Source organism: Erithacus rubecula, assembly GCF_903797595.1.
Source record: "Erithacus rubecula genome assembly, chromosome: 5".
NCBI lineage: Eukaryota > Metazoa > Chordata > Aves > Passeriformes > Muscicapidae > Erithacus > Erithacus rubecula.
In genome coordinates this window covers 45,376,317-45,390,956 of record NC_136687.1, presented here as the reverse complement: position 1 = coordinate 45,390,956, position 14,640 = coordinate 45,376,317, and the positions used below count along the sequence as shown (strand labels likewise).

Here is a 14,640-nt window from a genome sequence, read left to right as displayed (position 1 = left end):
TACTATGGTATGGAAGTACAATGATAATTCACTTACTAATATTAGCTCCCAAAGCAACCTGTTAAATGTACTCTGTAGAGGATTTTCTGCCTGGTGCTTGCAGCTGTCAGCCTGTGGGATGGATATGATTCAAGACATTGCAGAAAACATTTTTTTCCCAGAATTTCCTCCTCATCTTTGACATCATTCCAGCCTCTCCAGATGAGCTACTGAATATGAAAATATTTACATAGTAGCATAGTCTTGCTCTTATGGTGACTTTAAAATGAATCATTCAGAGAAAAGAAGAAGCAGATACTTATCAATAAATATCTTATGCGATTAGAAGTTTTTAATTTTTGGTACTTAAGCCTTTACTCAGACTTGAAGTAGCCCTGGTGTTTCACACCCACTGAACCACTTGATGACAAGAACAGTCCTCAACAGTACATCTACCTTCAGAAACTGTATGGTATTGACTCAAAAAAACCACTTCAAAAACCATTTCAAATAAGAGCTTACCCAAATTGACATATTTCACAATTTACACTGGATAACAAGTCCTTCTTATCCTTAGAATGTTCTGACTGCAAAACATACCTGAATATAAACAATTTTTTTATAAAGCACTGCTCCCTTGCATTGAGAAAGAAGCTCAAAACCTTGGAAAATTAACAAGTCATTCACTGACAGCTCTCGTCCCTCCCCCAGCAAGCAGCCATTTAACAGAAAACTTCTTTAAAAAAACAAAACAAAAAAGCCTGTAGAACACCTCAGAACTGTGCTTATTTTTCTAGAATTACCTAACATCTCTGATCAAAGCACAGAATGACCCTGGAGAGATAGAAATAAGCAAGTAAATAAAATCTGGTAGAAAGAAAAAATATGAAAGACTAAAACAAACAAGCTAACTAAAATAAAAAACAAACCAAAACTAATCAACCAAACAAAACAAATAAAAAAGCCCCAACAAAAACCAAACAAACCAACCTCCAAACCAACAAAGCTTTAACTTATTTCCAGAGATAAAAATGAGCTTTTAAAAGAATCTATGTAGAAAATTCCATATGAATGTGGATTTTTCCCCTGTATTACTCTACTGATCTGGGGAGCATCTTGTGGTACCCACAGATGAACAGACAATAAGACCAGCAATCAAAATCTCTATGTAGGCCTTGAGACAAAAGCAGAAGGCAAGAAATATGTGCATGTTACCAACCAGTTCCTCAGGATGCTTCATTTTGATGCTTTTCTTTGTTTTTCTTCAGCTGTTCTGTGTTTTGTAAGAGCTGCAGCAATACCTTAGCCCTGCTGTTTGCTCCAGCACAACCAAAGGGATGCTTTGCAAATGTAGGCTTGGCTAAGCTTCCCTCTGGACAGATATTCTGCCCCTGGGTCCTGGCAGCCAGTGCAGAGCTGCTGCCTCAGGTCCCCACCTCATTCCCCTAAAGCCCAAATCAGCCTGGATCTGCAGTGACCACACACACACAGAACCTGCTGTCATCTCCACCAGCTGGAGGCTCCACCTACACCACAGGTAACACATTGCCACTCACCCTCTGGCACCATCACAGCTGGGTATACGAGGAGGTAAACAGAAACACACAGCCCTTTAAAACCATTGGCTGATGAAGAAAACAAAATAATCCCAGACATATAGAATGCTTTCACCTCCTAACTACATGCACATACATATTATGTATATCATTGATCAAAAAATCACCCCATAACAGTCTATGAAGATGATGTTGATAGCAAGTATTTGTCTTTTGCCTGCATCATTGAAAGCTGCAAGAGTTTCCACAAAGGGATGCTTAGAATCAACTCCTAAACCACTGGCAGCTGATGTCAAAAAGCTCATTTTATAGAGACCATCTAGGCTTCAAAAATTCCAAAGCAAGTTTGTGAAAACTGTTCAGATGAAGTGACTGCTGAGCTTTTTGAGGATTATGCCACTTTTCCTCAAATTGACACATATTCACAGAGGACCTTCAATTGAGAAGGCTGAAAAATTTGGTCACAAGGCTTGAGGATGAAAAGAGGAAAGAGGATGGAAAAACAAGGTGTGTTGCCCCAGAGAAATTCAACTGCCCTCTGTGTTTCTCTGGAGAAGGAGAATTAATGATAATACCTAAACACTTTGAAAACTGGGTAACTAAGGATAAATGTGTACAAAGGTCTTCTATGCAAGTGTGTCTTTTAAAAGGTAAAATATTTCCATTGCTGTTCTTCAATCACTGTTTTTGGAAATCAAACAACCCCCCAGAGACTGTAGCATGTCAAGTCTTTACATTACAGAAATGATTGAAGTTGGACATTTCAGTTGGTCCTTAACAAGTAACTATTCATAATAAATTAAAACAAACAAAAAACCCCTACAAAACAAAACACACCAAAAACTAACAAAAAGTCCTACAAACAAACAAACAAAACCTTCATGTTCCCCCTCCAGTCAAACCAAACTGAAAAGATTTACCTAAGTGTAGTTAAAACAAAGTCTGGAGTCCAGCATTCTTACTGCACCTCCTTTCTAATGTTACAATTATATTTTTCTTTTATGCTTCATATGTTCCCTGTGTTTTAGCAAGCTGCAAAATAAGAAAATTCTGCCCTGTAAAGGTTAAAGCTGAAGTTTCAAAGAGAGAAAGAGAGAGAGAGAGAGTAATTCAGGTTGTGATACATTAGCAACCCTCTCAAGGTACTTTTGTATTCAATTTCTAGGGACTCAGTTGCCTAATGTTTTAAGAAATGTGTGAATTAAAATGTTGGGATATTTTCAGTTTGCAGGTCTGGGGCAGGAATAATGATTTGTTTTACAAGGTGTCAGAGTTCATGGACAATGAACACAAACACCAAATGAAAATGCCTAACAAAAGCATAATGAAAACATTTTTTGTATACTGGGTAAGTTATAAAGCAAAAAAGGTCACAATGGTGCAATTCACTATCATACAAAAACTGTTATTGCAAAGCCTTGCAAACAAAAAATCCATAAAAAAAATCACAACCAAAGAGCAACAAAATAACCAGAACTTTTTATTCCATACCTTCTATGAAAGTAAAAGCTCTTTGTAGCTAGAATACCTCTGGGAAGTATTGTGTCTATATTTCTATGAAACAAAAGAAGTTCCAGGAGTTCTCAGTCTTCCTGAGAACAGGTATTTTCCCTTTGCTGCCTGTAAGAATCATTAAATACTTAGAACAGAATAATGGAATTGTTTCTATTGGAAAATGTGTTTAAGATCACCAAGCCCAAGTGTTAACCTAACACTGCCAAGTCCACCACTAAGCCATGTATGTCCCTGACTGCCACATCTGTGCACCTCCTAAATTACTCCAGGGGTGCTGATTCAACCACTTCCCTGGGCAGCCTGGCCCAATGTTTGACAACTCTTCCCATGAAGAAATGTCTTGTAATAGCCAATCTAGACCTCCACTAATGCAACTTGAAGCACTTTCCTCTTGTCCTAACACTTGTTACTTGGGAGATCAAACCCCACTTGGCAGCAATCTCCTTTCAGGTAGCTGTAGAGAACAAGAAGGTCCCCCAAAGAGCCTCCTTTCTCCAGGCAAAACATACCCAGCTCCTTCAGCTGCTTCTCACAGGACCTGTGCTCTAGACCCTTCAGCAGCTCCACTGCCCTTCTCTGGACACACTGCAGTGCCTCAATGTCCTTCCTGTAGTGACTAGCCCAGAGCTGGACGCAGGTCTCTGGGTGTAGCCTCCCCAGTGCCAAGCAGAGGGGGATGATCCCTTCCTTCTTCCCACAATCCAATTTCTTACCAATCTAATGGCACAAAGAACTGAAAATGGAAACCTGAACTAGCAAGTATACATCAAGATGAAGCACATGTTTCATACAAAGCATTCATCTGCATTTCACTGGAGCCTGTGTCTGGATCCCATTTCCTTTGTGTAAAACTCTGAAAGTATGTACCTGCATGGTGGAGGAGTGTTTCATAAAGATTACAGTTCCTAGATTGCTAGTATTGAAATGTTCAATGCTGTAATATTTATGCATCACCTAGATATAGGAATGAGCAGTTAAGAAAAGAGATTAACTATGATAAAAATCTCTTATAATTTCTTTCAAAGGACTGACCCCCTCCCACGCTATCTACCTTAATGGATAAAAAGTGCTGCAATAACTATTAATTAGTGCTCCAGAAGAGCTTCTTCATTTGTTTAGTAATTTGTTGTGGCAGCCATTACTGAAGTGCAGACGTTACAAAATGCCTGACTATTTTCCCTGAGATCTCCAGCAAGTTAAGCCCAATGCAACTGTACTGGTGAAAAAAAGAAATGAAGAATAGTTGCTGTGAAAGGCACAAACTGAGTATTTCCATTTCATATGCTAGTTCTCATAAACTTTTGCAGCTAAACAGCTTAGGAGCAACACCTTATAAAATTTACTATGAACATGCTACCAGAATAAAACAAAGAAGGCGCCTAAGAACTCAGGCCATTGAACACAAAATCACAATTAGTGACTTCCCAGAGGAGCTATGAAGATTCACAGCAGCTGAGAATCTGGCCTTGACCATTGGCCTGAAAGGCTGGATTGAAACCAGCAGAACTTCCCAGACAATTCTGCCTGATCCCAGAGAGTTCATTTTAACGTAAGATGAAAAACAGTATTAATTCATTTTAAAGATGTGACATTCTGCAGACTTAACTGCAAAGTTACACTTTTCCACTGTCTTTCACAAATATGGCTATATCCTTTGGAAGAACATTCTCCTTCTTCTGAATAACCAGTGAAAGCAATAACATTATGTTTTACTTTCTTGAACTGATGCCCAGCAAGTTTGAATAAGCACAAAAGCACTAGTTTGGAAAACACTGTATCTTAAAGTAGAGGGATTTTGCATTTGGGTTAACCATCATAGTATAGATTTCTTTTGCAAAGAGACACCTTTACCTGAGTTCTCTGGTTATTCTGGAATGTTCTGTTCATGTGAAACATATGCAAAATTACTTTTCTGTCTTTAGGGCCCATTTGGGGGAGGAATATAATACAGTGAGCTTTTCTTTCACTGACAAGAAGTGGTTGTATACTAAACATGTTTAAATTTACTTCTGAAACAAGGAGCTGAAAACATAGAATATTTTAATATTCCAGGTGTTTTATTAATGTGAACTAGTTTAAAATATTTTACACATAAAAGCACAAAAAAAAATCTCCCACATGGAAATTAGGAACAAAACCATCCTATGAACACCTTCTATCCTACTGCAGTTTATTAATCTGAACATGTTCATCTGCCAGGGTCAACCTTTAATATTTTCCATCACTGACTCTAAGTTCTCATGAATAGTCTGCAACCAGAAATCCTAACTCTTGGATAGAAAAGAATCACAAATTCATCTATTATTCCCTGAAAATGAGAAAACAAACAGGAAAAACTTTTGTACGGTATTTAAGAGTCCTTATCACCAAGAATTGCAGACAAATGGCAGAGAAGAAGAACAAATTATAAGAGGCAGGACAAAACTTTAACTGAAAAGGTTGAAAAGCTATGGAAACTACTGGCCTTCACTCTTGAGTAGCATACATTTTTCTAGTTCCACATAATATTTCAAAACTTAATCCCTTTGGTCACCCCACTGCTTGACCTCCCCCTGAATTCTCTTAATCTTTTATGCACAGAGGAATGGTACCTCCAACTCTTGAAGAAAGTGCATCTGCAGGGCTTTCAAATGTCATGGAAACCAGACACAAATTTCAACTACTAGTAATTTTCATTCTCTTCTAAGATTAGAGAGGCATGCAATCACATCTTTATAACTTCAACCTTCATCCCACCAAGAAAGAAATTTCTTGGCTCCAAGAGCAAACATATTCTTCCTGACACAGAAACATACAGAGTCAAAAAACCCTTGCAAAGAGTTCTCCCAAACATCTAAACCTCAAGGACAGATGAGCAAAAGCAGCATGCTGCCACTTAGACAATCTGGAATGATTTTTAAATGAGAATGAGAGACTCCTGTAAGAAACAACTGAATCTCCCACATCCTAAATTGTCCCAACACCATGCCATAACCCATACATTTTTTACAATGAAAATAGGGAAAAATAAAGGCCATTCCTTGTCTTGAAGATGAACTCTCTTGAGCCAAAGCACAACTCACATCAGAGAACTCAAACACTGTCATTCTCTGTATATGGTCCAAGCAAAACTCTCCTGCCTGAGAGGGAGAAAATTTCTTACTGCCCTCTCTCATCACTCTGAAACATTGCTTTCTTTTTTATTTACTAACACAGAACTTCATTAAATATGAAGAAAAATATGGCAGCAGATTATCAGTTGCAGCAAATTGCCAATTTTCACTAGAGTCACTGGATTTCCCATTTCACTGAAAGGAGAATATGAACGTTCCAAGAATTCCAAATGCATAATAATTTTAACTTTCTGTAAATCAAGGTACATCGTTGGAGGTGCTGGGAGGAAGGGGTTAAGCCCACAAGATTTGTTAAGGAGGAAATAATTTCACTTAAAAGTGACCTTGTGGCTGGGAATGCTAAGAATTTCAGTGTGGGGAAACTCCAGTATTATGTCTAATGTTGTTCATCCTCTGGCTGTTTTGAGAAGCAGAATTCCTGTGTGGAGGTAACACACCCTCACAGACAAGCTTGAGCCTTCTGCTGGGAGAAGGAGTGATCATAGAAGCACAGCCTTGTGATGAACTGCTCCAGCAGGAAACCTTTGATATACTGGGGCCAGTAGCAGCCCCAGCCCACCCCTGCTGTGCCCCAGGATGAGCTCAGCCTGACAGAGCCTGGATCCCTGTGTGTCTCTTTTCCCTGGATAAACTGAGCCTAATGCAGCTGTGTGTCTCAGCTGCCTGGTGCTGTTAGTGAGGTGATGAAATAAATCTGCTCCCTGCGTTTCAGCTGAGGCTTCCTGGTTGCCCTGGTTACCTGTAGGTATCAATTCACACAGCAGCTCACACATTACCCAGCCTGTGTCACAGGCTCATGGTACATCCTGAGGAACAAGCTGGAAAACACTCTTACCTATTTCTGTTGCTGTATCTTGTGCTCTTCAAGAAATTTATTCCCGTTCTTTTGTGAGGAAATGGAAAACTAAGTAATTTCAAGCTATGCCATTGTTAGTTCACAGGTTCATACTAAAATTGCCAGCTCTATCAGTAACATGTACATTCATCTAGAAATACCAAGGCATGCTACCAAATACAAGTGTAAAAAATGCTTTTGAAAGAGAAAAGTGTTCTGTCCCTCTTATTAAAATCCAGAGGTCAGGCTTGCTGCTATCCTTAACTTGAACAGCACCATGGGATTTAAAGCCTCAGAGAATGTGACCCTACAGGCCATAAACAGCCTTTATCTTCCACAACCTTCAGTATGTCACCTAAACTGCATGGATTCTCTCCCAGAATTTAGTGCTCTTCTTGGCTGCATCCTGCATCCATCTCAGAGGAAGAACCAGAATATACACCACAGTACTGGCTTCTTACTGGAAAGGGCCTTGGACAGATGGGCAAGTAGGAAACCACAGCACACTCCAACATTTGGGAGACTAGGACTGGTAGCACTTTATGGAACTCATTGAATCCTGAGTTTTAATTTCACTGGAAAGAAAAACAGGAAGCTCACTCAGACTGGAGACTCTAGGTGTGAAACAAAGGCAAGTCCTTACAAAATAATTCCTCCAGAAATAACCTAGAAGCTCCTCTAGGCAGAGATCTTCATTTTCCTTTACTTTGAAAAGATAACAGGTGAAAAATGCACAAAAAGAAACCCAGGCAGGAAAAGACCTGTGCTCCTCACCACATAATATACTATTTTTTCTAGCAATGCAATCTTATAACATATATGTTGGGAAATAAGCTATTCCTGGAGCAACATCTGAATTTCCAGTACTGAAATTAATGAAATGCATGACAGAAGTTGTCAGAAACAGCTAAACAGTCCCTGAACAATTGTAACATTTTCCACAGGGAAGAGAAATCTGCAAATCTGTACTGACATAAAGAGTGTCAGAAGCTCCAAGAAGAATGAAAAGAAACCAATTACTTCCCTGATACTCTGATGCTCTTTACTTGATCTATACGTAACCTAACATTTAAGCCATCAGACTGACTTTTCAAGCAGACATTTGAAGTTGGAAATTTATGGAATCTGCAATCTTTCTCCAACTCGAGCTTGCTAATTTGATTTTTAAACACCTTTCCTTCATATTTAAACCCATCTGTATTTGGAGAAACAGAGTAGTGTCAGTTTTTAGTTCTTACACACAGATGGATGGCTACATTAGACCAGTGGGAATGCTCTGAACATGGGGATTAAAAAGTGATGGATCAAAAGCCCTAAAAAAATCCTGTGACTGAAGATCTGGTCTTGAATAGAAAGCAACTTCTACAGAACCTGAATGAGTTCTGTCCATAGGTCAAATTGGAGAATATTCCAAGAAAACAAACCAAAATAGCTTCCTTCCTAGCTATTGCATCTATTCTTCATAGGTGCTCAGAAACCAAAAGAACAGAGTAAAAAAGAGCCCAGAACCATGCTAAAACACGAGGTAGTACAATTGGGAGGCTTTGATTTTAAAATGGATAAACCTTTACTGCAAAATGAAAAAGTACAGGACTTTAACAATCTGATCACAGCAGATACCCAAGTCTCAGAATCTTCATCTTTTTTCTTTCAAAAGATATTGGATTTTGTCAATTGAAAATATTTTGCAATTTGTCAAGGTAAAATATCATTGCACCTGTTTAAATCTTCACAAATTCAGATAGTAATTATATCTGAAGTGATTGTTAAGTTGATTATTACTGATAATCTTCCTCCTCAGAAGCACTCAGGAACCAAAACCACATGCCCTGAGCTACAATCTGTCATCTCTCATAAAGATAAAAATGATGGTGTTTAGAGAGATCTTAAGGGAGAAAAAGCACTGCATGTTCCACTGTTCTGGGAATATATGACAGGCAGAAATTTATGATGCCTTAACCAGTGGCTAAAGCTGATTTACAACCAGTGGATCTTCAATTTAATTCCAAATGAATTGGAAGTATTTGACACACACAGAGGAAAAAAACTGAAACCTCAGAACAGCAGAACCTTCTGAGTGTTTCAGTGCTGTCTCTTCACTGTTCTGTCAGGCAAAGATCCAGAGCCCTTGACACAGAGACAGCTTGAATTTTGGCCCATAAAACATGTAGGTAGTTCCTTTGCTGCTCAGTGGTCTCCAAGTCTCAGCTTCAGAGACAGGGTTAGAGGGGGCCAGGCACTGGGAACCCCCAGCTTGGTTCTTTTTTATTTTACTGTGCCCTTAGCTGCTTTGTTTCCTTCTGCTTCTCCAAGCTGGTCTTATGTGACATGTGACTGTATTTAAGCAGAGGATATTCTCTTTCTTGCATTTTCTTCACAAATAAGGCCTCAAATAGCCTGTGACAAAAGAAGGTCAGGAAATACACAGCCATAAAGCTTTTGGAAATTTCCCATTTTAAAAGGGAATATGTCATGTTACACTTTCTTACAAAACTGGAAGAATACTTACTGTCAATCCTTGTTCTCCTGGTTTTCCTGGCTCACCCTTTGAATAAAAAAAAAAAAAGAGTGAATAATTTCATCAACATATCTTGAATCCAGTTTTCTATACAGTAAGAAAGTACCTTAAAAATTTCAATCTTAAACAGGTATGGCAACTAACTGCACATGAAATATATTACTTTTTTTGCTTTTTAATCTGGTAGTCCAAACCAAGATATCTTAAAAAGTACTACTTCACACTCATGTAATGATATAGTTCTCAAAGCAAGAGTTAAGTAATGGTGTTCTGACTCTGCCCCTTGGTTCCAAACATAATGTTCCATTCCACTGTGCTAAAGGACACAAGGAAAGGTTATTTTCACATATGTGCTGTATCCCACAGTTTATATATTCCAAGATTACTGGTCTGTGTCATCCCCTCAGTCAGCAGGCATAACCTACTGTTGTCAATTACCATGTTCCATAAAACCATGAATATTGGTGTTTTGAAGCCATGAAATAATTACTCAGCTGTTAAATACCTAGACTGGCTTTCAAAATGGTAAACCATCATTTCTCCAACATATTCTCATCCTACAGTTCTACATACAGTCAGAATCTGTCTTCTCCCCTTTCTTCCCATATGAACACATACATATCTCTGTAGAGAGATTAAAATCAGTGTATGACATATCAGTCATACAATATGGGCTAAAAATACCTATAAAAAAAACCAGAGCTCCTATCATTTTAGTGGATTGGTTTATACATCACTGCCTTGAAAAGCCAACTGAGTACAGGGCAGTCCATGCACTATTGTATCAGCACAGCTGCAGGGTCTTCTTTAGCAGTTTTGTCATAAAAGAAAGCCTGTCATGAAATTGTTGAGAACTGCTCTGATGATGCAACTGAAAAGAATCAGAACTGCTTCTCTGGGCATGCACTGCACTCAGAAGCAAACACGCAGCATCTGCAAACACACCAAGGACAGCTGGGAGAAAGAAGCCATGGAGGCACAGGTTTGTGGCTGGGTACTTCTCCAAAACACCATTTTATAACTGTGGTGATTGTAAGCCTTCTTGCTTGAGAAGGACAGGCTGGAAGAGAAGCCCTGCTTTATCTAACCCTGCAAAAGAGGCAATGTCTGCCTGATGGTCATTGGTCACTCCAAGGACATCCTTCTATAGCTGAGTGACATCCTCCTACAGCTGAGTGATGCTGCAACACCCCAGCTCAAGCACAGTGCAGCTGCTAGTGCAGCTCACAAGCTCAAAGTTCCACACACATCTTTACCTCAAAGACAAAGCTGCCCTTCCCTCTCAGCTGAGTTTTCCCTTTACAGCTCTCCTATCTGACTGTGCATCCCACAGCCATAGGGGAACAATCCTTCTGAGGTTCAGGAACATCAGCTTGAGGGTACAGAACCATAGTGAGGGGCAGCAGACTGGATGGTTTCTACCTGAGTGCTTGTTTGCATCTGATTCCAAAGCAGCATTATGAACTGATTTTCCATAATGTTATAGGGCTTAAGACATCCACAGCTTAAAAACAATGAAAAGAAACTCTCTCTTGCCATCTAAAGTCAAAATCACTACAGAACTACCATAAAATAGAATGACCTCATTGCATAAAATGCGTGACTTTCCTGTTACGAGAAACACTAATGATCCATTTGCTAAAAAGCACAAAGCAACACACAGTCACACTGTAATCAGCTGGGCCAGTTGACTCTGCCAGCCCCACCTGTGTATGTGAATTACTAAAACACTATCACTGCAGTCAGAAATGGACTCTGGTTTCAGTCTTGCCCTTACTAGATCAGGCCAGCACCAGCTCTGCTGACCACAGTCCATTGAACCACAATGGAAGAACACAAGGGAAACCCAGAACAGACCCAGAGCCTGACGTGCCACAGGACTAATAAGAAATGAGAAGGTTGTCAAAGTAAAGCATCATAAGAGCTACAGACTTATAATGTCATTTCATAACCTTAAGCTAGGAATTATGAGGGCAGGAGTGGTAAAAAATCCAAGCAACAGCAACAACAGCAGCCCCAGAGTCCTAGAAGTCTCAAGTGGTCAGCTTTGCTGGATTTTCACAGGAAATTTTAGCAGCATCTTACTATTATCATGCTTATTTACATTTAGACAATTAATACTTGAATAGTGTTAGAAAAGGAAGGTAGATATTTTCTTTCTTAGTATTACTAAAAAGGCCCTGCAGGAAAAATGTATGCCATCCTGGCCTCATGTGACAAGTGATGCTTTTTTTTCAAGAAACCAGTTTGGCAATGCTGGTCCTCACCTTGCTGGTTCCCCACGAATCATTTTGGCCACAATCTTCACTTTTCATGGATGTGAATGTGTGCGTGCATCTGTACATGTGCCATTTCATTTTTCATGTTTTTCTCCTGTCTGTGATTCCATTTCCACACTGACAACACAGTGGCATTCATGGTGAAAAGCAAGGTACTTCTTAAATAAAAATTATGGAGGCCACAAAATATAAAAACCAAAATCAAATGCTTTTCTAAAAAGTCATGTGTTTAGGCATCTGTTTAAAAAGTGTAGGATTCATCCTGTGCCTAAAACAAACAATACACAATACACTGAATTCTGCTGCTTGTCCTAATGAAATACGGGGGCTGAGCCAAAGAAAATGGCACTGCTCTTCTTGTTTAAAGACTGCAGAATCCAACTCCAAGCTTTATCATAACTTGGGCAGCTTTAGCAGTTTATTACTTTATTCCATGACTTTTGAGGTTGAACCACTAACAAGTGAGAAGTCAAAACATCCATGCTATGAGGCCTCAAATTCATTTTTATCTTGAAGTTTGAATATAAACATTTATTACTCATGGAAAGGGGCAGACTCTCCTCACAAAGCTATTAAACATCAGTGAGTGACTGAGAAACCTTAGAAAGTGTAGGGAAACTGCCAGGGGTGGGAGGCAAGGGACCTTGGTGTTACTTCTGGCCCTGCTAGACTTGTTCTGTGTGTGTGGGACTTCAGGTACACCTTGAAACCTGCCTGTGGTTCAGCTTCTGCAAGTCTTACTTGCCAGTCTTACCTCAGGAAATGTCTTTGACACTACTCTGGCATACACTTGAGAGAAATGTGCACACCAAAGCAGCAGCAGAGGAACTCACCGTTAAGCCAGGCATCCCACGAGGACCATCTTTGCCAGTGTCTCCTGGGGGACCTCTGGGTCCAGGTGGCCCTGGAGGTCCAGGGGGTCCAGCTTGTCCTTGGTCCCCCTAAACCAATAAAAAACTCATCACAATTTGCTTTAGAGGCATCAACCACATAAAAACATCAATTCGCCCATAAAGAGAGCAAGCTGGGCTGGAAGAAGCTGCCATGAACTGGACAGTGGCTTCTTCACTGCTTATGGCAGAAACAGCACTTTGCCTTGAAGACCAACAGTTTTTATGTCTAGTGCACTCAGCCATAGAGCAGAAGGTTTAGATTCTAAAGTGCTTGTTTTACCACAGCACATATGCCAAAATTTGGGATGGTCTTGAAGTATTTTACTCATCTAGTTCTCCAGAGCAAGTGACTGTTTTTGATAAGCATCTGTTTGCTTCATTATTTGCATAACCATAAGAAAGCTGAGGCGAAAAAGAAAAGCTGCATCTGAGAATAAACAGATTTGCATAGCAATTTTCCAAGCCCATGAATGATACATGGATAGATTTCAAAATTGCGCATGGAAAATAACTACTTCTTCATGAAGTTGTACATAATTTTCCATCTGTTTTGGGAGGCTGTTTATTAGTGACAATTAGCTAACTCTCTTCATTTTTTACCTATTAAGTTTTAAAAGTCAGTTTTCAAGAGTTGTCAAAACATATTACTCTACTCTCTAATAAAGAAAAGACACCTGAAAAAGGTGCTTTAGTTGTTTCCAGCACATCTACAAACCCCTGGAAAAAGCTGCTGGCATCTCAAACGTTGATCACTTAGCAAAGCCACCACTTTTAACTGTTAATATCATTAACAGTTGCTTCATTTCAAAGCATTTTCAAGTGAAAAACCTGCTCTAAGAAGGCATCTGACAAAAAGGTACAGCAAAGAGTAAACTGAATATAAAGAAGAACCAGACTCCAGTGAGATGGAGCACTACCTTAATGAGGCGGCGTTTAATGAGCTGCTGATCAGCAGAGAGAAACCCATGATTGATTTTAGGAAACACCATCTGATCAGGCAGGTGAGGTCAAAGGTTGAAGGTCAGAGATGAGAGAATTGAAGAATAGACATCAGAAGGCCCGAGAAAGAAATAAAGACATATTCATTAGATTTGTAATAACTAATATAATAAGAACTGGTGCTTCTGCCTGGATGAAACTGTGCACTTTTTTGGAAAAAGATTACCTTTGTTCCACAGGACATACTGCTATAATTTAAATCATATACAATGACTTAATTGCTTAACTGCTCTCCCCAGATTTTGCATGAGAATTCTGTACATGTATTAGTTTTTCATTACCTGGGCTCTAAAAATCAGTATTTTTATATGTTGTTCTTTCAGCAAAGCTTCTAGAGACAAAGCACCAGTTCAGCTTTCAGTCAGATTTTCTAACCAGCATAGTGTGCCATGAAGATTGGTGTTATTTTTATAAGGTCTGAAGTTCCAGCTTGACCAGATTGCTTCCTGCTTAATTTGAAAATCCACTTTGAAAAAATCTAGATGTACAGATTAAATATCTGATATATAACAAAAATATCAGACTCTACATGTAACCAGTATAGAGTTCACTGACATTTTCCACACATGTATGCCTTAAGGAAGCAGAACAACTGAAAAAACTAATCTGAAAATAAAATATTGACCAGGACCATGGGGAATGGAGGCATTTCCAGGGGTACACAGTCATAGATTCGATTCCACGCTCTGCATCCTGAGTGCTTAGATCAATGCAAAGGCAGTGAGGATTGGCTTGGGTCCACCATAAGAATTCACTGGTATTCCATGTTAAAAACAATTTTTCATGTGCACTTTTATGCTGATACAGAGAGACCTGACTGAACAGGTACATGTCAGCCACAAACCTTGACGGTGAGGATCTGATTACTGTGCAGAGCAGCAACTGTGGGGAAGCCTGGCAGACCCTAGGGACACAGCATAACATGGTACGAGAACAGCACGACACAAACATCA

At 39.4% G+C, this 14,640-nt stretch overlaps 1 protein-coding gene across 1 annotated transcript in view; it reads right to left on the bottom strand.

The window, feature by feature from the left end:
- COL25A1 (collagen type XXV alpha 1 chain) overlaps positions 1-14,640 on the bottom strand; it is a 298,288-nt gene that overhangs the window by 74,878 nt on the left and 208,770 nt on the right. The window contains exons 8-10 of the mRNA XM_079307351.1: positions 13,606-13,677; positions 12,629-12,736; positions 9,508-9,543 (exon numbers count right to left, since the gene is read on the bottom strand). Of these exons, the coding sequence (XP_079163477.1) occupies positions 9,508-9,543; positions 12,629-12,736; positions 13,606-13,677 (216 nt within the window). The remainder of the gene's footprint in view (positions 1-9,507; positions 9,544-12,628; positions 12,737-13,605; positions 13,678-14,640) is intronic.